We start from the raw sequence: 27,177 nt of genomic DNA on the forward strand, positions 1-27,177 counted from the left end.
GAGGAGGCTCACTACTCTCGATGCCGTAGAACTTCCGAGAGCAGATACCACATAGTAGTATTTCGTTTCGTCGGCCGTTATCTGACGCAAGGCAAACTGTGCCTCAGTCTGAGCGAACCAGGCAGAAGAAGACGATTCCCAGAATTCGGGGAGCTTGAGAGACACAGCGTTTGCGGTCATGGCGATCTGGATACGTCCAGTAAACAAACGTCGGGGTCACCAGTGTGGAAGTTGCCTTTAGGCGAAAAGATGAGCCGAAAACTTCTCACATTAAGACTCTGTGAGTCGCGTTTATTAACTGACCAAAAACTGACAGTTCCAAACGACAAAAACTGACAGCTCCAACTGACAGCTCGCGCATCAACAGAACAGCTGTTATCATGAAACGTCACCGGATCTCTTAAAGAGACCGCAACTATTAAATGCATCATAACGTTCAAGACAATGAACCGCACAACATTAAAGACGATGAACCAACAACATAACAGATAACAGAACACATATAAGAAAGTGAATTATGCCGTCAGTGTTGAGAGCACTACAGTATGCCACTTTTCTGTGCGTTCGCACCCTTTTTACAAGAGGCACCAGTTGTCTTTATTTCACAGTAGGTAGACAGGAAGGGGGCAAACGTGCATCAAAGGGCATCAGGTCAGGTGTACTGAGAAGCTATAGCCTCTGTGCATGGGACGCCGGTGTTATGCTGAGAAATGCATCCCCATTCGCGGGAGCACGCGTAAGCCATCTTAGGTGTGGCTTATTACATCTATCCAATAAAGTGACAGTGATAATATTCAACTGACAATGATGTTTCATTCATTCATCTTTTTTCTCATTTCTTCATGTAGATGAATAATACATGTGCACTTATAATAATCCGAAAGAGAGTTTAGAGCATCTCTTTCACCTATTATTACATTATTGTACAAACATTCCAAAGTAAGGGCCTGACTCACACTTTTGTAGGAAGACGGTTGGAGACATTTTCTTTGAACAACATTTACTCAGTATAGCCCAGATGAAATAATGTAAAAACAAACCTAAAACTATAGAATTTGATTATTTTCATTTTAGAGACAATTTTGGACTTGTTGAAATTTGCATCTGTTAATTCAATCAGATGAACAAATTATGATGTAGTTATATCATTCCATTCCACCCTCTTTAAAGCATGACCAGCAGGGGACGCACTTCTCGGCATGATACCTGCCAGTATACAGCCCCCTGCCTCTGAGTTGATTTCAATAAAAACAATAAATTGCCAAACAGTTCTGTTGTTGTCCTTTTTTACATGACATGTCTAAAATAAACAGATTCCTCATCATTACACAGAGTAGCCTCTCTTTCAGGGTCTGCTCTTCCTCTGTGCTGCCCTTTTAGGCAGAAGCCAATCGTTGGTCTTCATAGTGAGATCAATTTGGTGGACAGCTGGGACACATGGTTTGGTATCACTTTCGTTTAACCTGTGAAATACATGCTGTATTTACAAGTGCACTCAGGACAAGTATTGACCTCTTGTATCTTGTTTGGCACAAAATAAACTTTTTAGTTGATTTGTATTTAGAACATTTTTTATAAGTCTGTTAGTGCTATAACAAATTGTGAGATGCTGGTAAGGATAAAAGTTGAACAGGAAGCTGCTCAGGTGAAGTCAGTGACCCTCTTCCTCCCAGGAGGAAACGTACATCCATCTCAAATCAAAAATACAACACCAAATGTTTGATAAATCCATTTTAATGGAAAATGTAAAACCCTTTTGAACTTTAATGTACAAAGCATGTAACACTTTAAAATTTAAAATTGAAGCAAGCCATTTTATAAAAAAATACCTCAGTTCATGTATATATGTATATATTTACAATTCATAATTAACTTTGTAATTATTTGAACCTTTAACTTCAAAAATTCACAATAGTAAATGTTAACAAAAGCAAGACAAATCTTTTCTTAAATAAATTACATCTTTTTTTGTAAATGTCTCAATTTTACAGCGGTTACTTTTTTAATAAAATGCTGAGTACGAGTGTAGAAGCCTTTTTCTTTACACAATACAGCTTTACACAACCTTAACAAAAGTTTGGCAGTTCATTTTCAAAAAACTTTATTTATGGCATGAGGACTGTAGAGCATCGACGTTTCCCAAAGTTACAGGCATTAGCTGGTGTTGAGGTGTGTGTGTGTGTGTGTGTGTGTGTGTGTCTGTGTGTGTATGCATTCTCCACACAGAGACATTAAACAAAAAAACAACTTTACAACTCACATTTATGCTCAATAACATTGCATTATCACATAGCTATAAAATAAATAAACCTCCAGAGTGGAATTCAAACAATGTTGTATGAAAAATTTGAGAACAAAACCACAATAGACAGATACAACTAGAAAAACAGGACAAGGACATATTACAGAGGAAACAACTAATATCTGCTTTTCTCCCCTCATAAAACCTCAGATATGTCACTTTTTATCCTGATGCTGCTGGTGATGCTGCAAAATGTTCTGTCCAAGACACTGTTTGGCCTTCTGCCACAGACAGATGAAAGCATCCTGGCTTTTACAATCCACACACGGCTGGCTCAGAGGCGCCCTCACTGGCTCCACCATCACCGCTGCCTGTGGGCCCGTCTGAAGCACCAGCAGCCACACACAGGAGCTGGGTTTCCCCAGCAGGGGTCTGCATCGTGCCTTTAATGGAGCTCCTTTCTCTTAGTCCCTGCCGGTCCAGCAGGCATTCTGGTCCTGGTTCAGTCCCTTCTTGGCACGGAAGGTTTGATGGGGGATGATGGAGGTGGCCGTGAGATGTTCACATGGTGAAAATAGCTGGATCGTGGAACCAACTTTGACCAGACCAACTCTTTCACACGATGAGGAGAGTGTGGTGAAGTACCACTGAGAGTCGTAGCCCTCTGTGTAAGGCATGGCCACGGCCAAGGATGTGTCATGAATTCTCTTCCTCCAGATCTCTGTTGGAGGGGCTCTTCTTCAGTGAGCTCACTGCCTCCTTCACACAGTGGAACAGGATGTTTTTCACCTGAGGACGAGGAGACGGGAAGAGGTAAACTGATTGGACTTAACATTCAATTCAGACTTTTCTGCTTGCATCAATGTACATGTACATTATATGTGAAAAATATTTGCTTTGTACTCTTCTTAATATTCTGTTTTGTTGTCTCTTGGAAAATCAACCAACCACTTGGTTTGTAAAACACAAGACAACAAAGAGACAAAATGCATCTTCATCTTTAAATTAATCAGTTGTCAACTCAAATAAATCTGGATCAGCACTAAATGACAAATGAATATGGTTGCTGCTCAACTGCAAAAAAGATGAAATGGACAGTGTTGAACATTCTGTAAGGACAACAGCAGTTTGGAAGGAGCGGACTGTGGATCCAGGCCTACATATATGTGCGTGTATATACATGTATATATGTGTGTGTGTGTGTGTGTGTGTGTGTGTGTGTGTGTGTGTGTGTGTGTGTGTAGCGATGCAAAGCGACATCAATAAGAAAGGACATGACAAGTTGTAAAAATGGGGTTGATTGTCTCCTCCTGCATTGCTTTCTGTGTGTGCGACAGATGTGTGATGGGTGGAACTGAGCCAGGGAATATGTGGACAATCACCCAAGCTGTGGCTGAAAGCCAACACTTCCACCACACCTCCATTCCTAATGTTTAAACACTACATTATAGTACAGAGACAACTGACCAAATATTTGAACAATGTGTGTTTCATTTTCTATAACCGCGTCTCGGAGTGATGCAGAAAAACTGCTCCATGCATCTGTTACTTCAGGATTGGACTACTGTAATTCTTTATTATTGGGCTGTCCCACATATTCTCTGAAAAGCCTTCAGTTGATCCAAAATGCTGCAGCCAGAGTTTTGATGAGAACTAACAGCAGAGATCATATTTCTCCAGTTTTAGCTTCTCTTCATTGGCTCCCTGTTAAATTCAGAATAGAATTTAAGATTCTTCTCCTTACATATAAAGCTCTTAATGACCGAGCTCCATCATATCTTAAAGATCTCATTATAAGATATTTTCCTAACAGAGCACTTCGTTCCCAAACTGCAGGTTTACTTGAGGTTCCCAGAGTTTCTAAAAGTAGAATGGGAGGCAGAGCCTTCAGTTATCAGGCCCCTCTCTGTGGAATAAGCTGCCAGTAAATGTCCGGGAAGCAGACACCCTTTCCACTTTTAAGACCAGGCTTAAAACTTTCCTTTCTGATAAAGCTTATAGTTAGGGATGGCTCAGGTGATCCTGAAACATCCCATAGTTAAGCTGCTATAGGCCCAGACTGCTGGGGGGCCTCATCTGACACACCTTTCCTCACTTTACTCTCTTTATGTATATGTGACATTATTGTGGTCATTAACTCGTGTTTCCCTGTTCCAACAGATATCCTTTGAATGGTGTTACAGTGTTTGTTGTCCCCTCTTTTCTGTCCTCTCAAACCCCAGCTGGAGGAGGCGGATGGCCACCCTTCCTGGTTCTGGTTCTGCCAGAGGTTTCTTCCTGTTCAAAGAGTCGTTTCTCTACTGTCCCCTCCTGCATGCTCAGGACGAGGGTTGAATCGGAGAGAAGTTTGACAAATACAGAACATGCCAGACATCAGGGTAGTGCCCCGGGCTTCCTGAACCATCCGTGTACCATACACACCTCTGAAAGAAGACCCCCATATACCAAACTCTGGGGCACCCACACCCTAACCACACGCACACAGGCACACACACACACACACACACACACAGGCACACACACACACACACACACACAGGCACACACGCACACAGGCACACACACACACAGGCACACACGCACACAGGCACACACACACACAGGCACACACAGGCACACACACACACACACACACACACGCACACAGGCACACACAGGCACACACACACACACACAGGCACACACGCACACACACACACAGGCACACACAGGCACACACACACACACACACACACACACACACACACACACACACACACACACACAGAGTCTCTAAAGAAAAAGGCACATTCCACCTAACTGAGGCAGGCTGACAGACACAGTTTAAACGGACTAACAGAAAGGCTTTAAACACCGCTGTTGATGGATTACTGAGCTTTTGTCCATCACCTGTAGTTTATCTTCATAGTTGACCTCGTCTTTATTGGCCCGTAACTCCTGGGTCAGGTGGAAGGAACTGGCCACATGCTCAGGCGACACGAAGTCGTTGATGACCTGAACACAGCTATGAAGATTCTGGACCTTACACACAGAGAGGAAAGAGAGTTTTTATGGGAACTGAAAACATATTAAGTCATCAAACAATGTCACTACAGTAAATAACAAAATAACAATTAACAGTCAACATAGAGAAATGGTATGCAAGCAGTACTTTGCAAAGAAACCTCTCTATATTAACAAGCATATACTGGAGACTTTAAATGAAAACACATGGTAGATAAAATGCATTCTCTACACTGCTTCCAACAACCACGCACGCTTACATTCACATCTACAGCCGGCTTTGAGTCACCACTAACCCAACATGCATGTTGTGGGAAGAAACCAGAGCCTGGAGGAACATGCAAACACAGAGCACAAAATAAAGCCCCCAGCCACGCTTTAAATGTTAAAAGCTGCTTACAAGGCAAAAGTATTATCAGTGTTTACAGTGGGATCTTGGAACGGTGGTTGCTGATGCTGCAGTCATGTGTTCAACCAATCAGTGTGAGAGTGCCTGTGGCTCAGGTAGCAGGTCTATCATCTGCCAATCAGACGGGAGGTGGTTCAATCTCCTCCATATGTTAAAGTGTCCTTAAGCAAGACGCTGAACACATTCATTCAGCAATTATTTCTTTGTCAGATCAAAAATTCATTTAATCACTCAATAGTGATGCAAAAAACTATGGAATCACCTTGGAATTTGCATTTCTAAAACAAATATCTCCACAAGTCAAAATTTGTTAAAAAGAGTTCTTCCAGAGATTAACTAGCTGTTGCAGCTGCTGACTGACAGGCCTCAACAAGAGAGCTGTCAGTGGAGAAGACAAAAAGGATTCTTAAACTCCTTCAAGGAGGCAATTCAGCTCAGAGTGTGACAAAAGATCCCAGTCAGATGTGTCTGAAATTCAGAGAAAGTGTAAATAAAATGGATAAGGGAATCCTGGCTGGGGCCTTTCTGGAGTTTGCATGTTCTAAAGATGACTGTCTGAACAGAAAAAAAACAGCCAATTTCCACCATGATTGATGATGTGGGTTTGATGGCAGGTAAAGGACCAGGGGAGATGGCAGGTAAAGGACATGGGGAGATGGCAGGTAAAGGACCAGGGGAGATGGCAGGTAAAGGACCAGGGGAGATGGCAGGTAAAGGACCGGGGGAGATAGCAGGTAAAGGACATGGGGAGATGGCAGGTAAAGGACCGGGGGAGATGGCAGGTAAAGGACCGGGGGAGATGGCAGGTAAAGGACCGGGGGAGATGGCAGGTAAAGGACCAGGGGAGATGGCAGGTAAAGGACCAGGGCATATGGCAGGTAAAGGACCAGGAGAGATGGCAGGTAAAGGACCAGGGCATATGGCAGGTAAAGGACATGGGCATATGGCAGGTAAAGGACATGGGGAGATGGCAGGTAAAGGACCAGGGGAGATGGCAGGTAAAGGACCAGGGCATATGGCAGGTAAAGGACCAGGGCATATGGCAGGTAAAGGACATGGGCATATGGCAGGTAAAGGACATGGGGAGATGGCAGGTAAAGGACATGGGGAGATGGCAGGTAAAGGACCGGGGGAGATGGCAGGTAAAGGACCGGGGGAGATGGCAGGTAAAGGACCAGGGGAGATGGCAGGTAAAGGACATGGGCATATGGCAGGTAAAGGACATGGGGAGATGGCAGGTAAAGGACATGGGGAGATGGCAGGTAAAGGACCAGGGCATATGGCAGGTAAAGGACATGGGCATATGGCAGGTAAAGGACATGGGGAGATGGCAGGTAAAGGACCAGGGGAGATGGCAGGTAAAGGACCGGGGGAGATGGCAGGTAAAGGACATGGGGAGATGGCAGGTAAAGGACAGGGGAGATGGCAGGTAAAGGACCAGGGGAGATGGCAGGTAAAGGACATGGGGAGATGGCAGGTAAAGGACCAGGGGAGATGGCAGGTAAAGGACATGGGGAGATGGCAGGTAAAGGACCAGGGGAGATGGCAGGTAAAGGACCAGGGGAGATGGCAGGTAAAGGACCGGGGGAGATAGCAGGTAAAGGACATGGGGAGATGGCAGGTAAAGGACCGGGGGAGATGGCAGGTAAAGGACCGGGGGAGATGGCAGGTAAAGGACCGGGGGAGATGGCAGGTAAAGGACCAGGGGAGATGGCAGGTAAAGGACCAGGGCATATGGCAGGTAAAGGACCAGGAGAGATGGCAGGTAAAGGACCAGGGCATATGGCAGGTAAAGGACATGGGCATATGGCAGGTAAAGGACATGGGGAGATGGCAGGTAAAGGACCAGGGGAGATGGCAGGTAAAGGACCAGGGCATATGGCAGGTAAAGGACCAGGGCATATGGCAGGTAAAGGACATGGGCATATGGCAGGTAAAGGACATGGGGAGATGGCAGGTAAAGGACATGGGGAGATGGCAGGTAAAGGACCGGGGGAGATGGCAGGTAAAGGACCGGGGGAGATGGCAGGTAAAGGACCAGGGGAGATGGCAGGTAAAGGACATGGGCATATGGCAGGTAAAGGACATGGGGAGATGGCAGGTAAAGGACATGGGGAGATGGCAGGTAAAGGACCAGGGCATATGGCAGGTAAAGGACATGGGCATATGGCAGGTAAAGGACATGGGGAGATGGCAGGTAAAGGACCAGGGGAGATGGCAGGTAAAGGACCGGGGGAGATGGCAGGTAAAGGACATGGGGAGATGGCAGGTAAAGGACAGGGGAGATGGCAGGTAAAGGACCAGGGGAGATGGCAGGTAAAGGACATGGGGAGATGGCAGGTAAAGGACCAGGGGAGATGGCAGGTAAAGGACATGGGGAGATGGTAGGTAAAGGACCGGGGGAGATGGCAGGTAAAGGACATGGGGAGATGGCAGGTAAAGGACCGGGGGAGATGGCAGGTAAAGGACCGGGGGAGATGGCAGGTAAAGGACCGGGGGAGATGGCAGGTAAAGGACCAGGGGAGATGGCAGGTAAAGGACCAGGGCATATGGCAGGTAAAGGACCAGGAGAGATGGCAGGTAAAGGACCAGGGCATATGGCAGGTAAAGGACATGGGCATATGGCAGGTAAAGGACCAGGGGAGATGGCAGGTAAAGGACCAGGGCATATGGCAGGTAAAGGACCAGGAGAGATGGCAGGTAAAGGACCAGGGCATATGGCAGGTAAAGGACATGGGCATATGGCAGGTAAAGGACATGGGGAGATGGCAGGTAAAGGACCAGGGGAGATGGCAGGTAAAGGACCGGGGGAGATGGCAGGTAAAGGACCAGGGGAGATGGCAGGTAAAGGACAGGGGAGATGGCAGGTAAAGGACCGGGGGAGATGGCAGGTAAAGGACCAGGGGAGATGGCAGGTAAAGGACCAGGGCATATGGCAGGTAAAGGACCGGGGGAGATGGCAGGTAAAGGACATGGGGAGATGGCAGGTAAAGGACCAGGGGAGATGGCAGGTAAAGGACCGGGGGAGATGGCAGGTAAAGGACCAGGGGAGATGGCAGGTAAAGGACCGGGGGAGATGGCAGGTAAAGGACCAGGGGAGATGGCAGGTGAAGGACGGGGGAGATGGCAGGTAAAGGACCGGGGGAGATGGCAGGTAAAGGACCGGGGGAGATGGCAGGTAAAGGACCAGGGGAGATGGCAGGTAAAGGACCGGGGGAGATGGCAGGTAAAGGACCAGGGGAGATGGCAGGTAAAGGACCAGGAGAGATGGCAGGTAAAGGATCAGTAGAGATGGCAGGTAAAGGACCGGGGGAGATGGCAGGTAAAGGACCAGGGGAGATGGCAGGTAAAGGACCAGGGGAGATGGCAGGTAAAGGACCGGGGGAGATGGCAGGTAAAGGACCAGGGGAGATGGCAGGTAAAGGACCAGGGGAGATGGCAGGTAAAGGACCAGGGGAGATGGCAGGTAAAGGACCGGGGGAGATGGCAGGTAAAGGACCAGGGGAGATGGCAGGTAAAGGACCAGGGGAGATGGCAGGTAAAGGACCGGGGGAGATGGCAGGTAAAGGACCAGGGGAGATGGCAGGTAAAGGACCGGGGGAGATGGCAGGTAAAGGACCAGGGGAGATGGCAGTCATTACCTCTGCAGGAGATGCACAGGCAGGCTCGGACATTTTGGACTCTTTTCTTCCTCCATCAATTAAGAGGAGGTTTGATGATGCTGAGGTCATTTCCTGATGACGCATCTTTCCACAGAGCACAGTGTTCAAACTTTCTTCTTGGACTTTTATGCTAGCCATAGAAGTCCATGAAAGACACCATATGTTTGAGCATAAGGTGGGGTGGTCTGTGGGGTGGTCCATGGCGTAGTGGGTTGAGCATAACCTGACTCACGTCATCTGGCTGCGTTCACCAACTACACGCGGGGACGTTCCCTTTCCTCACACAACCATCTGAGGAGCATGGGAGTCATATGTGTTTCGTCCGATTAGAAAATAATGAGAGCCAATCATTAATCGCTGGGTGGGACTTTGGATGAATGGGCGGCGTTATGGCCGCGTTATGGCCAACCATTCATGCTCCAGAGGGCGGGAGTCAGGTAAGCTCTGAGCTACGTCACGGGTTGAGTCATTGGAGTGGCTGCAGTGGCGTGTCAGTCAAGATGACGGACAGATTCTTCATCCAATCACATGCGCGAGTTTTAGAAAAAATAGCCCCATTTGAAATCATGTCGGTTGTGGGCTCGTCCCAGATGGTATGCGAATACCAGAGGGCGGGAGTCAGGTAAGGTTGAGCAGGCGCCCCATGTACAGAGGTTATAGTCCTCGCTGCAGCTGTCCAGCATCGGACGGCCCTGTGCTGCATCTCGTTCCCCCTCTCTCTGCCCCCTGCTTCCTGCTGACCCGAACTGAACTTTCCTATCCATTAAAAGGCACAAAAGCCCCAAAAAATAATAAATATAAATATAAATATAATAAATAAATTTAAAAAATGTTTAAGCATAAGGTGGCTCATAAGTGTACTTGGTACCAGGCCAAAGGTCAATGATCGACCTTTGGCCTGGTGCCAAGGTACAGACCTGCAGCTGTATGTCTTGGACTCTTGGATGAAGAGAGGGGCGTGGCAGCCAAACAGACCTGGTAAGCCCAAGCAAGTAGTGAGGGTGAACTGGTGAATGTCTGGTGGAAGCCCCTGTCCCCGAGGTCTTTAACTCGCACCTTCGGGAGAATTTCTCTCACATACCGAACAGATCATGTTCAGGACCTCCATTCCGGATGCTCCCTCCAAGAGTTGTGGCCTGAAGGTTGTCAGTGCCGATCGTTGTGGTAACCAGGGTACCCGCTGGTGGACGGGAGCGGTGAGGGAAGTCGTCAAGTTGAAAAGGGAGGCCTTTTGGGCTTGTTTTTCCACAGGGTCCTTCGAAGCAGCTGTACTAAAGGGCTGCAGCACTGGTGTTTGCTGAAGGTGTGGGAGGAATTCGGGGAGACTATGAACATATTTGTGATTGTCATGGATAGGATTTCAAGGCATAGTAATGGAGGAGGGTGTCTGGTTTGGGAACCTCAGGATTACTGCTCCGATTCGTCGTGGTGAAGGAGGAGATGAGCTGGATGGCGAAGCTCTTGATTTACTGATCAACCTTTGTTCCAATCCTCACTGAAAGAATGAGATCGTGGATACAAGCGGCTGAAATGGGTTTCCTTTGGAAGGTGGCTGCCTTAGAGATAAGTAGGGAGGGAGCTCAGAGTAGAGCCACTGCTCCACCGCATCGAAAGGAGTCAGCCGAGGTGGTTCGGGCATCTGGTTGGGAGGCCTCCTGGTCGCCTCACTTTGGAGGTTTTCCGGACATGTCCCACTGGAAGGAGGCCCCGGGGCAGATCCTGGACTCGTTGGAGAGATCATATGTCCCAATTCTGGCCTGGAAACACTTCTGACGGAGTATCCTCTAACTGTGGTGACTCCATAATTTTTGCCAGGGGTTGTCCTGGCTGTCCTCAGTTCCTGCAGTGTGTACACAGAAAAGTACCCAGAGTAGTCTTTACTTTTTACAACACTGATAGGAACTATAAATAAGTTCTGGTCTGGAAAAGCCTAATCTCATTTAGGTCCATCCTTGTGAGAGCTCTGACCAGTTAGGATATGGACATAGGACCTCTAATGGTACCCTGCGGTGAATGGCACTGAGACATTTGTGGCAAATCATTTAAGTCCTGTGTGATTCAAGGCATTTGCAATTTTGGCTCCTTCCAGTGTATCCTGCGAATGCTCTTTCACAGCGCTTCCCAGCCTTTTTTCTAGATAGCTTCCTCACTGGTATTTACAAAAAAGCTGCATCTGCATCTGCATGTGAGCTCAGCAACAGGACACAAGCATTATGAAAGGCTGCCAGCAAAACGTTTTTGGCATCCCTTTCCAGAATAATCTGTCACACTTTTCTTTCCAAAAACGTAAGAGACACCTGAGCTTGGACACCTCTAGTCAAGGATGAGATGTCAGGTGTGATGATTGTGACAGCCTGTTATGGGCTTTCATTTTTTCTGTTCCAAGGTGCTGCAAGGTCCAAGTCTGTTTTCTGTGGAACTGACTCAAGGAACTGTGGAATGGAATTCTCTCTTTTCTCATAAAGGTGGTCCGGTGTATCCTATTCTACAGGAAAGCAAACAATGGAGCTCCTTTCGTAAGCCTTTGGAGAATTTTAACGGCTTTTATCTTGGCTGCTATGCAGATACTTCCAGGTCATTTCATTCAGTTAGGGGAGTTCCTAAGCAAAAAAAGAGTATACGACCAGACCCTTGGTGTTGCCAGATTTTGTGATGCCACATCTTGTGACAGAAACAAGCAACCCAATTCATAAAAAGCCCAAAACAAGTGACAGTGTCCTTTAAGAACAAGCCCAAAGTTGCTTATAAAAAGTGGAACTGGCAACTCCGGAGCCTAAGGCACGTATTGTAAAGCCGAATGTATTCACATGTCCAGAAAATGTGATAAAGATCAGCTTATACCACTTAGCTTTTTTTTTTAAATCATTGCTTACTCAGAGAATGACCTTATTCAGGTTAAGGTACCCAGAAAATGCTGTTTACATGGCAGTTCTTTTTTTTTTTTTTTTTTTTTTTTTTTTTAATTTTCTGTTTATTGGGATTTTTCACATTTTTACATACATGAACATTACACACTAAACATCGCTTTACACAGAACTTTCACTTGGGAGCCGTTATTCTAATAGATTTTGACTTATCTGGTATAAGTAGGTTATTCTCTATTTGTTGTCACTATCTTTCGTCTTAAATATTATCCATTTTGTCCATTTTTTGTCCATTTGTGCCTGTTGGAGTCTCAGTCGATGCGTCAGTTTCTCCATAATGTAAATTTCTTCTATTATGTCAATCCATTGGTTTTGACAAGGGGGGTCAGTCTTTCTCCAGTTCCTCGTAATAGCTTTCTTGCAAGCTACTAACATTATCTTAATCAGATACCTGTCCTTTCCCCTTATATCGGCACCGTGAAAAATGCACAGATATAGTACCCTGCTACTCAAGGGGATATCATATCCCAAAATCTTCTTCACCGTTTCATGTACATTTTTCCAAAATTGAACAATTTTTGAACAGTTCCAAAATATGTGTGCATGATCGGCATTCACTGATCCACAATTTCTCCAGCATCCCAGGTTGGTGTCACTATACTTATTCTTGACTTTAGGTGTAATGAAAAATCTTATTAGATTTTTCCATGCAAATTCCCTCCATATCCGTGAATTGGTGGATGTCTGATGCGTTTTCCACATGTCTAGCCAATCTTCATCTGGAATTGTCACGTTAAGTTCTGATTCCCATTTTTCTTTAACATACTTAGTTGAATTCTTATTCATCCTCAGTTTTTGATATAAAGTGGAAATGATTTTAATTTTTGTTCCACTGAATGAATTTATTACAATTTGAATCATACCATTCACTTCAACACAGGGATCCCACTTTATTTCTGTTCTATAATAATCTCTTAATTGTAGGTACCTGTAAAATTCGTGTTTATCTAAGTTATACTTGTCCTTCAGTTTTTGAAAACTCTCAAGCTCTCCATCCTTCTGAAGTGTGTACCACCCTGTGACTCCTTTGTTTATCCATTGTTTAAACCCTTTATCATACATTGCTGGTTTGAAATCGCTATCATATGCTACCCACCTGAGCATCTTCATTTCTTTTTTAATCTTGTATTTTTTTAATGTTTTGAACCATAAATCCAATGTAAATACTGTAATCGGATCCATATATTTCTTGATTTTTTCATATCTATCTTTGTCCCCGATAACACTTTGAATTGGGTATCCTCCAAATTCCTTCTCCATATCTTTCCACTTGGCCATGTAGTCCGGTGTGCACCAGCATATAATATGTCTGAGTTGGGCAGCACAAAAGTATTCTCTTAATTTTGGAAGACCCATACCTCCTTTGTCTTTTGGCAACTGAAGAGTTTCATATTTAACTCTAGGTTTTTTTCCACCCCAAATAAATCTAGATATTATCTTGTCCCATATCACAAATTGATTTTGAGGGACCTCTATTGGTAGTGCCTGAAACAAATATAAAAGTTTTGCTTGCACATTCATTTTAATAGCTTCAATTTTTGAATTCAAATCTAGAGGTAAAGTAGTCCATCTATCTATATCTTTTTGTATCTCCTGGCTTATTTTATCATAATTTGCTTTGTACAGTGAAGATAACCCTTTAGTAATGTTAACCCCTAGATACTTAATCTCTTTCATATTCCATTTAATGGGCAATGATTCCTGTATTTCTTTTGTCGGAATGTAATTAAATGTTAGAATTTGTGTTTTGGTTATATTTATTTTATATCCCGAAAGATTACCATACTTTCCAAAAAGATTCATCAGCTCTGGTAACGATTCATTTGGCTGTTCGAGGAAAGTTATTACATCGTCTGCAAAAAGGCCTATCTTGTGTTCCTCTCCCTTTACTGTGACTCCCTTGATTTTTTCTTCTTGTCGTATTGCTTGTGCCAGAGGCTCTATAAAGAGGGCGAACAATGTAGGCGATAAACTGCATCCTTGTCTGGTTGATCTTTGTATGTTGAATTTGTCAGTCAGGCTTCCATTTATTTTGATCCTCGCTGTGGGGTATTGATATAATGTCTTTATACACTGTACTGATTTATTACTGAATCCAAATCGTTCTAGCGTTTTATATAGAAATTCCCAATTTACTAAATCAAATGCTTTTTCTGCGTCAACACTTATTAATACGGTACTTTGCTTTTTCTGTTGCGCCTGATCTACTATGTGTAGTACTCTTCTGATATTATCATGTGTTTGACGTCCTCTCATGAATCCTGTTTGGTCTTCCTCTATCAGATCTGTTATAAAGTTATTTAATCTATTAGCAATTATGGATGTGTATATCTTGTAGTCTACATTTAATAGTGAGATTGGTCTATAATTACCACAGTGCTCTTTATCTTTTCCTGGTTTTGGTATGACCGATATAATGGCTTCTCTCCAAGATGGAGGAATTTTATTGTTATCAAGTGTCCAATTGAATGAAGCTGTAAGTATTGGTGTGAGCTCCTCTCTAAACGTCTTATACCACTCTGCTGGGTATCCATCACTGCCTGGCGACTTATTATTTCTTAATGTATTTATTGCCTCTTTCACTTCCTCTATTGTGATTGCTGCTGTCAGTGTCTCATTTTGTAATTTGCCAATTGACGGTAGATCTAATGCATTTAAGAATGTTCTCATTTCCTCTTCATGCGGAAATTCAGGCTGTGTATATAGTTTTTCATAGAATTCTCAAAAAATTTCCTCTATTTCTTCTGGATTATCCGTTAGTTTTCCTGTATATGGGTTTTTAATTTTATATATCGAATTGAGTGTTGGCTGTTTACGTATCCGTTTAGCTAACAGTTTAGCTGCCCTTGAACCTGCTTCATAGTAATTCTGTTTCAGAAACATGCTTCTTTTTTCAATCTCTCCTGTTAGTATGTCGTTTATTTTGTCTTTTACCACCTTGGTTTCTTGATATATTGTTGGGTCTTTTGTTTGCTGGTATTCCTGTTCTAATTCCCTAAGTCTTTCTGTATTTGCCCTATATGTCTGTAATTTAAGTCTTTTATCCAGCGCAGTTGCAGCTATTAACTTTCCCCTGATGACTGCCTTCATGGCATCCCACAGTATTGTCGGGTCTACCGTTCCGTTGTTGTTTTCCTCATTATATTGCTTTATTTCTGCTTTTATCTTCTCTTTCTGCTGTTCGCTATTTAATACTCCCACGTTCGTTCTCCATACCGTATTTCGTTTCCTATTACCCAAACGAAGCTCCAAATAAATTGGATTATGATCAGAAACATCTGCCGCCCCTATCTTGCATTCCTTCACTCTGTGTTTGTCATCTACCTTTGTTAAAAAATAATCTATTCTTGAATGTACTCCATGAGCAGCCGAGTAATGCGTAAAATCTTTTCCTGATGGATGCAAGCTTCTCCATACATCTATCATTCCCATTTCTTCTAATGAGACTTTTATAAATTTCGATAACTGCATTTTACCTTTTTTGTGGCTCGTTGTGTCCATATTATGGTTCAGGACTACATTTAAATCGCCCCCACAGATTAAAATTCCTTCTGTTTCAACTGCTATTAAATCAAATAGGTTTTTGAAAAACTTTTTGTTACTCTCGGGGGGTGCGTATATATTTACCAAGGTTATTAATTCATTTTCTATTCTGCCTTGTAATATTATGTATCTTCCTTCTTTATCTTTTAATTTCTTTTTGTATTCAAATTGTATTGTGTTCGAAATTAATATAGCAACTCCTCTTCTACATCCCTCCTTATATGAGCTGTAATATAAATTCCTGTAACCATACTTTTTTAATGTTTCATGTGTCGTTTTGGATAAATGAGTCTCTTGCAGAAATATAATTTGTGCTTTTTCTTTTTTCAGTTTTGTCATCACCCTTTCTTTTTTACTCAGATTATTCAGACCATTCACATTCAGTGACATTATCTTGATATCAGTCATAACTACATTTTACCAGTCCCTTCAGATATGTTCCCAAGCAATTCAAAACAGAACCAGCATGAACTTTTGCTGAACAAACATAAACCAAAGTCCCAATGGACTTTCAAACATGGGGTATCCCTCTTCCCCAGGTCCCTGTTGGTGGGCGGAGAGGAAATCCTCACCTCTGTTGAGGGCCTCTCCCTAGATCTAGTAGTACTCCCATCTTGTGGGGTACCACTCCATCTAGACATGTCCAACTTTAACATCTCACCCTCACTCAGTCGGTTCTAATTAAATCTTATAAAATAAAAAAGAAGCCTGAATAACTCCCAGCCGTCCCTCTGCAGGTCTCTTCTTCTGTCAGTTATTTTATCCACAACATGGGTATGGTAGAATACCCTGTTCAATGACGTGATCCGTTCTTCCGTGTCCATACCTCTTTTCCCGCAGTGTCGACTTCTCCTAGGAGCACATCATTTTAAGATTTCCATTGGAAACTTCGCAGTTTTTCTCTCACTCGGTGCGCCGCATCTCGTTCTTTCCCCTTCACTCGCTGCCACCCCGCGGCTCCTCGCTGCTTCTCCTCCGCTGCCGCGGCGTCTCCTCCTGGCTCAGCAACTGTGTAGCCTCTTTCTTTCAGGTCTTGCACTGCTATATTGGCACTGTCATATGTCTTCATTCCGTCCTCCCAATGTATCCGTATTTTAGCGAGTGGTGTTTGGAAACGTATTCCTTTCTCCTTCAATGTTTTTTTAATGGCCGTATATGTCTTTCGTTTCTGGACAATCTCGGTCGGGTAGTCATGATCAAAGTAGATTCGTTTTCCCGCTACTTGGACCTTTTTCTGCCATGCTTTCTTCAAGATCATTTCTTTGGTCTCAAATTGTAGGAAGTTAACCACGACTGACCTCGGTGCTGCGTTTGGGCTTGGTTTCGGGTTGAGGGCTCGGTGGGCTCGTTGAATCTGGAGATTGATCCCCTCCGGAAGTTCGAGTTCCGTTTTAAGAAGTTGCTCCAGGTATGTAGCTGTGGGTCTCCCTTCTATATCTTCTGGCAAGCCGAAGATTCGGATATTGTTTCTCCTTGATCTCCCCTCGAGATCAGTTAGTTTTTCCTGCATTAGCTGCGCTTGTTCTACCACCTTCGTTAGCATCTCATTAGCATCCATTTTCCATTCTTCCACCTCCGCTATGCGCGTCTGTGCCTCGCTTATACTCCCTCGCTGTGCCTGTAGCTCCCGGTCGCTTTCGGACAGCCTACGCTCCATCTCTTGTCGAAAATTCTTTATTTCCTCTCTCATTTCTTTCTTCAGCTCGTCCTTGAACACGGCCAGCTCCCTGCACAGCTCTTGCTGGAGAACTTTAATATCACTTCTGATAGCTGCGAACCCGTCTTGCAGCGTTTCCGTGTCCTCGTGTTCTTCCATTCTCTCTGTTGGGTCTTTTTCGTGTTCAGAGATTTCTTCAGTTACCGGCCGCTCTTCAGCTCCTTTTTGCTTCTTATCGTTTTTCCTGCTTCTTTTCTTGTTTAACCCACTCATGCCTTAGTTTCATCTATCGTGTTCCGATTTAGTTGTGGGCATTTTTAACCCGACTCAAGCGAGCTCTCTTACTACACTCCTACTCCCTCCGCCATCTTGACTACATGGCAGTTCTGATTCAAATTAAAGTCTTAATGGGGTTAATATCAGACTGTTGCCATGCATCTAAATGTTGCCAGTGAGGTGATTCCCTTGTGGGAAAATTACCTGGTGCATGGCCCCTGCAGGTATAAGGACAGAGTCTCCCAGGAATTGAACGACAGTCCAGCCTAGAACTCCGTACTCATCCAGCAGCTGTTGACGCTGCTTCCTGCTCAGGTACCACCCCTGCTCTCTGATTGGGTCCTGGTCCAGTGACACGTCCAATCCTTGCTCCTTGCAGAGCTGAGATTGTGGTTAGTATAGGGAGGTAAAAATACGAGGTCAACATTGTGCTTAAATAAACTTAATCTTTTTAAGCAATTTTTTTAAGCATTATGCGAGTACAAACCTTGTGCAGGAATTCTCTGACTTTGTCCATGTCTCTGCTGAGGTAGATATGCCACAGTGCCCCTGGTGTTTCACTGGAGTCCTTCAGCCTCCTGCGAACACCCTCATCTAGATCTTCCTCCTCAAGACGCTTCAACACTCCTAGAAACAGATGCACACATTTTTTTCACTCATGTTTCTGAGTTTAATTGGTATTTACTTTGGTTAACAATGTAAGCTTATGTTACTGGTTACAAATCATTAACAATTTCTTCTTTACTTTGTTACTTTATTTCACCTTATCAGATGTTATGTATAACATCCTTCCCTAAATCTACTCCTTCAACTGACAAACCATAAAAACCTAAACTAATTATTTCATAATACGATGATACACAGAAACGGAAGCAAGCCTTCATCTAATACTTAACCAGGTTTTGCTTTTAGCTTCATTTTAAGCTGTTATGGAAGAATTTAGTCATTTTGTGTCTTTTGTGACATTTATTTTTTATTTTTTAGATTATTCTCTTCTGGTTGTTGTAATTCATGAAATTAAAACAAAATTCTCTCTTGGTCATTTAAATAAATCTAGAAAGTCTTACCAGTTTTGGACAGGACTCCATTGCCTTTGGCTATTCCAACATAGACAAGAACAGAGACTACATCTGAGACTTCCACGTGGAGGTTGGCAGTCCCAAAGTCCTGGTCATGAGAGGCAGCTACACCTACAGTGAAAGACACAATTTATTCAAAAGAGCAAGGTAAGAGGGAGATTCTATCTGCATCAAACAACTTAAAAGTAAAAACAGATGGGTGGAAAAGGAAAAACTAACACAAGGTGTAGGCTCATCACATGTTGCCCAAAGAGCTTCAGTGAAAATTTCTGGAAATCAGTTTTAGGGATGGAACACTATTCTTCCAAAAGAAACCAGCTCATTTAGTGTACTATAGATGGTGATCCTTTAATAGATCTAAAAGATCTTTAATAGAGACCTAAAAACTCATCTTTTTAAGAAAGCTTATTGCTAAAAAGTCTTTTATAGGCTCTCCTTTTAAAAAATGTTTACAATTTTCTTGCCTTGTGTTTCTGCTCTGTAGCACTTTGAGATGATAAAATATAAAGTGCAATACAAATAAAATGTATTATTATTATTATTATTATTATTAATAATATGTTAATCATAGGTGTTCAGCTAGATCAACATCTGGTGACTGAGGGTCATGTGATTCACAAAATTCTCATCAAATCATTCAATAACCTTGAAATGGTAGGATACATGTGATCAGAATGTGATCACTCAAAACAAATTAATATTGATTTGCAGTAATCTTTGCTCAAAGAAGATGAATGGATCCAAATCACAGCATAACTTCATGAGTTTTTTCTGTGAAAACTCATGAAGGTTTCACAGAAAAAAAACATTTTTATACCCTGGCTTTTAACCCAGCATGAGACTCTGTTTCTTTTATTGTTTTTATTATTTTAATATTGTTGTTTTTACATTGTTCTTGTGTTTTATGCCTTGTTTTATTTTGTGTTGTACAGCACTTTGTTTCAGTCAAAGGTGGAGACAGCTTAATTGATCCCATTGCACTACTGATTTCTGTTTTACTTTTACACAAGTGGATGAAAGCAAGGGGAGTTAATCCAGCACTATCAGTTGCTCAGTTATTCTTTTCTTTATTTTCTCCTTCCTTATCTTCTTCTTCAGCTCGACCCTTGGTGTAAATTCCAAAACAGCATTAACTTTCTGTGTACGTTAGTGTGATCTATCATAGCAGCGTAGTTTGAAGTCAAGATGCATGCCTATCATGCAAAAGGTAAACACGTTGGCAGGTCTGCAAACATAATATTAAATGGTGAGTGGGAGTAGTGGAGCCGGTTTACACTCTGCGGCACACCGACACACGGGCAGCTGCAGGCACCACAGGCCCAGTTATTTAATCCTAGTATCCACTTGGAGGACTGGATTTACAGGAGACCAGTATCAATATGAGGTACTGTGCGCATGGACACTACATATTAAATTAGGGTACAAGTCAATATGGTTACATGCCGACTTGAACTTGCATGGTCACAAGAAATTTTCAGGTACATGTTGGTACACAAATGAGTGGATCTGATCCCATTCACATTTAAATTCAATTCAATTCAAAAATACTTTATTTGTCCCAGAGGGAAATTAAATGTTGATGTAGCTCAATTAAATCAAGGAGTTATTATAGATGCTGATGGCTGTGGGCAGGAAAGATTTCCTGTAGCGGTCCGTTTTGCATCCAAACTGAAGAAGCCTTTGACTGAAGAGACTCTGTTTTCCGATAACAGTCTCATGGAGAGGATGTTCAGGGTTGTCCATAATTCTCTTGATTTTATGCAAAATCCTTCTTTGCATTATTGTCTCCAGAGGTTCCACAGTCGTCCCCAGAACAGAACCAGCCTTCCTTATCAGGTTGTTGAGTCTTTTTAGGTCCCTGGTTCTGATGCTGCTGCCCCAACAGATGACGCCAGAGGAAATGACGCTCTCAACAACAGACTTGTAGAAGATCTGCAACATCTTGCTGCAAACCTTGAAGGACCTTAGCTTCCCCAAGAAGTACAGTCTGCTCTGTCCTTTCTTGTAGATGGCTTCACTGTTGTGTCTCCAGTCCAGTCTGTTGTCCACATGAACACCAAGGTATTTATATTCCTCAATCCTGATATGTGCTGGTTTGCTTACACAGGTGGGTCAACAGGAGTCTCTCCAGGACCTTCATGATGTGGGATGTCAGGGCAACAGGTCTGTAGTCATTGATGACTGAAGGGTGAGTTTTCTTTGGTACCGGAACCAGACAGGATGTCTTCCACAACAGTGGTACCTTCTCTTGGGTCAAGCTAAGGTTGAAAAGGTGTTGCAGAATCCCACAGAGCTGCTCTGCACAGGCCTTCAGGACTCTGGGGCTGACACCATCTGGACCTGCAGCCTTGTTCCGGTTCAGTCTCTCCAACTGCCTCTTCACCTGACTTCTAGAAACAGAAAAGTGGGAGGGGGAGGCAAAGGGGACAGCAGCATCTCCTGATTGGGTTGAAGACAAACTAGTGGAAGCAGAAGAATCCATGACTGAGGTGGAGGTGGAGATGTTACAGGAAAGCTGTGGGTCAGAGGAGGGTGGGATGTCTCTTTGGCTGGGAACAGGAGGGGAGGATGGTGAGCTTGTTCCTGAACTGAACCTGTTGAAGAATGTGTTCAGCTCATTTGCTCTGTCCAGACTTCCATCCATCCGATCCTCCCTCTGCTTGAGGCCTGTGATCTTCTTCATTCCTGACCACACATCTCTGATATTGTTCCTCTGCAGTTTACTCTCAAGCTTCTTTCTATACACCTCCTTGCTCTCTCTGATCTTGACTTTGAGCTGCTTCTGTATACTCCTCAGTAACTCCCTGTCTCGCTCCCTAAAGGCTCTTTTTTTCCTGTTCAATAGTTCCTTTAGCTCACTGGTGATCCAGGGTTTGTTATTAGGGAAGCATCTCACTGTTCTGGTGGGGATGGTGTTGTCCACACAGAAGTTTATATAGTCAGTCACACACTCAGTCATGGCATTAATGTCCTCTCCATGTGGCTTACAAAGAGAAATCCAATCGGTTGCATCAAAACAACCCTGTAAGGCTTCTTCAGCTTTCTGTGACCACTTTCTAACAGTCCCCTTTGTGACAGGTAGTCTCTGGACAAGGGGTTTATATGCTGAACAGAGAAAAACAAGGTTGTGATCTGATTTACCCAGGGGAGGTCTTGATTTGGAAATGTATGAATCCTTGACATTTGTGTAAAACAAATCCAATGTCTTGTTTTCTCTGGTAGAGCAGCTGACAAACTGTTGAAAAGTTGGCAGTGTAGCAGAGAGTGAGGCATGATTAAAATCACCAGATATTGCCACAAAAGAATTGGGGTGTTGTGTCTGTATCTTAGCAACAACGGAACTGATGACATCACATGCAGTGTCGGCAACAGCTGAGGGTGGAATGTAAACAGCCACCAAAACAACACTGGTGAACTCTCTTGGCAAATAATATGGACGAAAACCTACTGCCAATAGTTCAATGTCAGGACTGCAGAGACGACTCTTCACAGTAACATGTCCTGGGTGACACCATCTGTTGTTGACAAGCACTGCCAATCCACCCCCTTTCCTTTTCCTGCTACTCTTTAAATCTCGATCTGCTCGTACAGTCAGGAAGCCCGGAGGAAAGATGCTGGAGTCGGGTATATGATCCTGTAGCCATGTCTCAGTAAAACACATAATGCTACATTCCCGATATTCTTGCTGAGTCCTTATCAAGGCTAAAAGTTCATCCAACTTGTTAGCTAACGATCTTACATTGCCCATGATGACGGATGGCAGAGATGGTTTGAACTTCTTCTTTCTTTCTCTCCTCTTTGCTCCTGCTCTGCATCCACAACGCCTCCTTTTCAATTCCAGTGGGATTTCTGGCTTCAGTTGTCGAATTATTTCTGCTTTTCCAATGTTAATCAGCTGCTCCCTGTTGTAAACCACCCTGTTGCTATGGTTATGCATCATAACAAAAGAGCAAAATATACAAAAGTATTGGGAAAAATCAATCCAGCTGCACAGCATCCAAGGCAGGAAGGAACAGTTGTCCAAAAAATGCAATTTCTTCCAAGAAAAAACAGGAATGAAATTTAGAAAAAAGAAAAAATCTCAATGTGAGGTACAGAGCCACTCCAATGTGCTGCCACCCTCAGCGGCGCATTCTAGAACATCACAGCATTCACACGGCCTCACATCCTCCAAAGTCTGGTTCCATTTGACAACTGTGGGGCCAGCACAAGGACCTGTTTCCAAAATATTCTGAATTCTTAACTTAATAATACGTTTCAGGCTACGTGCCCACGACAACGCTCTGAAGCATAAACGCAGATGTCCGTTTTTTTCCTCCACAATTTATCTGCGTTCTCACGAGCGCTTGGGGGTGGATATCTGTCTATCCATGGGAACAGGGAAAACGTATAAAACTCGCAGTTTGACAATGTAGTATGCACGCCCCGGACGTAGGTGGCAGTAGCAACAATACCTTTGGTATTGTTATATGAGTTATATTGTTATATATTAATAAATATGAGAAATGCCTGTTTTGTGGCTACTTCCTCCGCGTCAGTTGGAAGAAAATGGCGAAGCGCGGCGGCAACAACAGTACGCCTTCAAACTTTGTTTGGACAGATGATGAGGTCCAGTTGCTCCTGAACACGACACTGAACTACAAAGCCAGGAAGGCAGTGGATAATGTGGATTGGGAGAGTGTCCAAAATAAATATAGTGAGATATGGGAGTCGTTCATGGAGAACTACCCACTTAACGTGTGCAAAAAACGCACTTCTGCGTTTTGAACTGTTCCTACGGTGACGAGAGGTTGGATCGTTTTCAAGATCTCCACTCTGGAGGGCGTTTGCGTTTTCTCCGTTTTGAACTCCTAAAAACGCCGTCGCCGTGTGCAAGATAGGCACATCTGTCGAAATGTTCTGCGTTTATCAGTCGTTACCGTTGTCGTGGGCACGTAGCCTCAGTGTGTAACACCTAGGGCCATCTGTTGTAATATCATATACATATTGATGCATATCCATGCTCAGCTTGATGATATTCTACACAGCGTTGTGTAGAACTGTGTGAAGGTTTGCATTCTGTAACATTAGCTTGTTTCACCAGTTGCCCAGAACAGATAATCAGAACACTTGTCCCAGAATTGGCCAGTTGCAGTTTCTACTACATGCTTTAAAAAAAGAAAGATAAGGCGAGGTGAACTCAGCTGGTTCCAAACAGCAGTTCTACTGTTAAAGGTCTCTAAGGCCTGAAAGCTGGGAGGGTCATCTCTGTGCTCATTTGATTATTAGCATGGCATTTATGTACAAAGCATTAGATGGAATCAAACACTGCACACGCTGCCCTATTCTTCTTACCATATGCACAGCAGAGTCTTGGCCCAAGATCTGGCCGGACAAAAAAAGACGGCAGATGGGAAGCCAGGTTAAGGTTCCCCTCTGGATCAGAATATTCTGGTAGGGGAAGGTTCTTCATCAAGTCATCATATCTGCAATAAATCACGTCTTTAACATGGGCTCATACTCACTTTGCATAGCGTATGCCTCCATAGTATTATATTTTGCTTGAGACTGAACAGCAGGTGTAAAAGTTGAAAACAGGTGAAGCTTATACCTTGAGGGCATGAGGGCCATGAACTCCTCTCCAGAAGGCCAGTCTTTCAGTCTGTATACCATGGGTTCTCCATCTTTAGACTTAGGCCGCTCTGAGCAGGGAACAGAGTTTTACACTGAATGGCTGATCGTTTGTCACTGTCTGTGATTAGAAAAGCTATTAAGCCAGAGCAGTGAGACCAAACAGAGTTGAACTTACTGGTAATGTCCTCAAATCCATCCCAGAACTCTTTGATCCCAGAGTTGGACACCACTTGGTCTTTACAGTTGAGGAGGTCTCCCTGATGGTCTGCAAACTCCTGGTTGAAGGAGTCAGCCTTCCACAGACTGGCATTTAGTCGTTTATGGATCCCTGACACTAAAACAGGCTACACAAACACAAAACCAAGGATTCATCTCCAAAGACTTGACAAAGGACTTCTTAGTAGAGCAGTGCTGCCTCTGGTAAAAGTGGTGCGTACCTGTCCTTGTTTCCAGCATTCTCTGAACAGCTTCCAGTTGTTCTGGTTGCGGTGGTCTTTGAGCCACAGTAATTGTTTGTTGTTTAGCCAACAGTGGGGAATGTCTGGATATTGATTTGTTGAGTCCTCTGGTACCACTACATTCAGAGGCATTGACTTCTTCCTTTCTGGTTTGGTAACCTCGGTAACAGCTGGAGGGGCGTTGTTGTTGTTGCCTGGGGTGGTTTGCTTGACTGACAACTTGGAAGTGATATTTTGGCGGCTGGCAGGGATTTTGTTCTCTACCACAGATGCAATGATGTCATCAAGGATATTTGGCATATTCTGTCCACCCTTACCTGTCTATAGACAAAGAAGAGAGGATCAACTAGATTTAAAAAAAATCTAAATAACCCGACTTATTTCTCATTAAAGCTTAAACATGAACTGGCCTTGGTGACACCATTATGCAAAATGCTTCTTTACAAGCCCAATTTTCAATAAAAACAGAATGAAATGATTTGAAACATTTGAATCACAACAGAACACAGAGAACATATCAAGTGCTGAAAGGGAGACATTTTACCATTTCATGAAAAATGGCAGCAACATATCTCTAAAAAGTTGGGACAGGTGCAACACAAGTCTGGAAAAATAAGTGGTACATTGGCATTTGTGCCAGTGGAAGTGTAAACCTGCACATCAGGTGTTAGAGCAACGTCTGCACCCAGACGACGTCTTCTTCAGGGAAGGCCTTAGAGTTTTTCAGCAGGACAAAGTTAAACCTCATCCTGAGGTGCCTGCAATCCAGACCTGAAAACATTTAACATACAACAAAGAAGAGCCAGGAATCCTCTATCAGACAGGAATGGGACCAGCAGCTGGGCTCCTCAGTTCCAGATGTTTACAGATGTTGTGAAAGGAAGAAGAGATGCTACACTGTGGGAAACCTGTCCCAACTTTTCCAAACATGTTGCTGTCATCAAATTCAAGATGACACAATATTTTTCAAGAAATGTTGATATATGCAATTAGATGTTAAAACCAACTCTGTGTTAGTGATTTAACTGTCAATGATTGTGCTGGCATGTATACCTGTGAACCAGCCAAGTAGACGGGTGCGAAGGCGATTCCTGCGTCAGTAGAGCCCAGCTTTAGCTTCCCTGCTGTAGTGGTGAGCAAATCTCTGAGCGTGGAGCCCTGCTCTGTACTGTTGGCCACCACTGAGGTGCTTTTACACTGCTGCAGGACTTCCAGGCTGACTCCATCCTTGTCTTCTTTCACAGATTTACCCAAGAGCCCTGATTCCTTGTTTTCTGTTTGAAAAAGTCAAGGAAGGAAGATCAGAAATAAGTTTTTATTACCGAGGTTAAGGTGAAGTAAAGTGCCACAGAATAAAATGTATAGAAAAAATGACATGATATTTAAAGATACTGTTCACTCGCCTTTCTTTTCCTCCCTGGATTTCTGCTCTGCCAGGTCAGCCAGAAAGTGGAGAGGCGACTGGGACTCTGGTGGCGTGACAGGAGCACTTCCTGCTTCACTACCTGGACTGCTTCCTCCACCACTCCCATTGGTTTCTGCCTTGGCTCCTCCATGCTCAGAATTTTGCTTGGAGCCTGGCTCAGCTTTCACCAGAGTCAACTTGTTACTATGGTTTAGCACATTTTGTAGAACCTAGCAGACAGAAACAAAGGTGAAAATCAAAGTAAAAAAGGAAATAGAGTTACTCAAAACAGTGATCATGTTCAAACACTTAACATGGGAAAAGATCCAAGTGCTCACATATCCTTTCTGGGAAACCCAGTTCAATTTTTTTTTTAGATATGAATAGTATTCTGTCAATCACATGAACATATGCCACATCTTTCCAATCCTTTTCATGCATAGCTCATATACACTATAACAAACATACTAGGACACATAAAAACTTAATTCCCTGTATATTCAGTGCTGTAGTCATTTACTGGCTTAATTGATGGACTGCTATTGGGATACTGTAGCGATGCATTTTTGAAAAGAAACAGTGCTGCATCCATTGTAGTCATAATAATACCAGAAAACTCTGCACCTTTTAAAAATGATGGCAGCTTGTGATTTAAGATGAAAGTTTCCAGCTGTGCTTGGTCCTGGTGCAGGGACACCGGGGATTGGAGGAGATATCCCTGATGGACATGTGTGTGTTTACTGCTCCGTGCTGGCGGTCTTCAGTTTCAGTAATGTGGGCATTGTACTTCATTCTTCTGTTTGGCTGTGTGCTAGATCTATCATTCCACATGCTCAGCTCCAACTTTACCATGACCAGTGCTCTACAAAGGATCCAAACTTGTGTGTGCCGCATGAACGCAACCAT

The 27,177-nt window shown here is 43.6% G+C and overlaps 1 protein-coding gene across 2 annotated transcripts in view; it reads right to left on the reverse strand.

The window, feature by feature from the left end:
* Positions 1-1,718: 1,718 nt before the first annotated feature.
* The window catches only part of jmjd1cb (jumonji domain containing 1Cb), a 189,060-nt gene continuing 163,601 nt past the window's right edge, over positions 1,719-27,177 (reverse strand). For both annotated transcript variants that reach the window (XM_075456812.1, XM_075456811.1), the window contains 11 exons: positions 26,270-26,501; positions 25,920-26,140; positions 24,846-25,187; positions 24,584-24,752; positions 24,386-24,476; positions 24,130-24,260; positions 18,784-18,906; positions 18,204-18,343; positions 17,921-18,097; positions 5,132-5,263; positions 1,719-3,031 (listed from right to left, as the gene is read on the reverse strand). In XM_075456812.1, the coding sequence (XP_075312927.1) occupies positions 2,939-3,031; positions 5,132-5,263; positions 17,921-18,097; positions 18,204-18,343; positions 18,784-18,906; positions 24,130-24,260; positions 24,386-24,476; positions 24,584-24,752; positions 24,846-25,187; positions 25,920-26,140; positions 26,270-26,501 (1,851 nt within the window). In that variant the 3' untranslated portion in view covers positions 1,719-2,938. The remainder of the gene's footprint in view (positions 3,032-5,131; positions 5,264-17,920; positions 18,098-18,203; positions 18,344-18,783; positions 18,907-24,129; positions 24,261-24,385; positions 24,477-24,583; positions 24,753-24,845; positions 25,188-25,919; positions 26,141-26,269; positions 26,502-27,177) is intronic.

This window comes from Odontesthes bonariensis, chromosome 23, assembly GCF_027942865.1.
Source record: "Odontesthes bonariensis isolate fOdoBon6 chromosome 23, fOdoBon6.hap1, whole genome shotgun sequence".
In the NCBI taxonomy this organism is placed as follows: Eukaryota; Metazoa; Chordata; class Actinopteri; order Atheriniformes; family Atherinopsidae; genus Odontesthes; species Odontesthes bonariensis.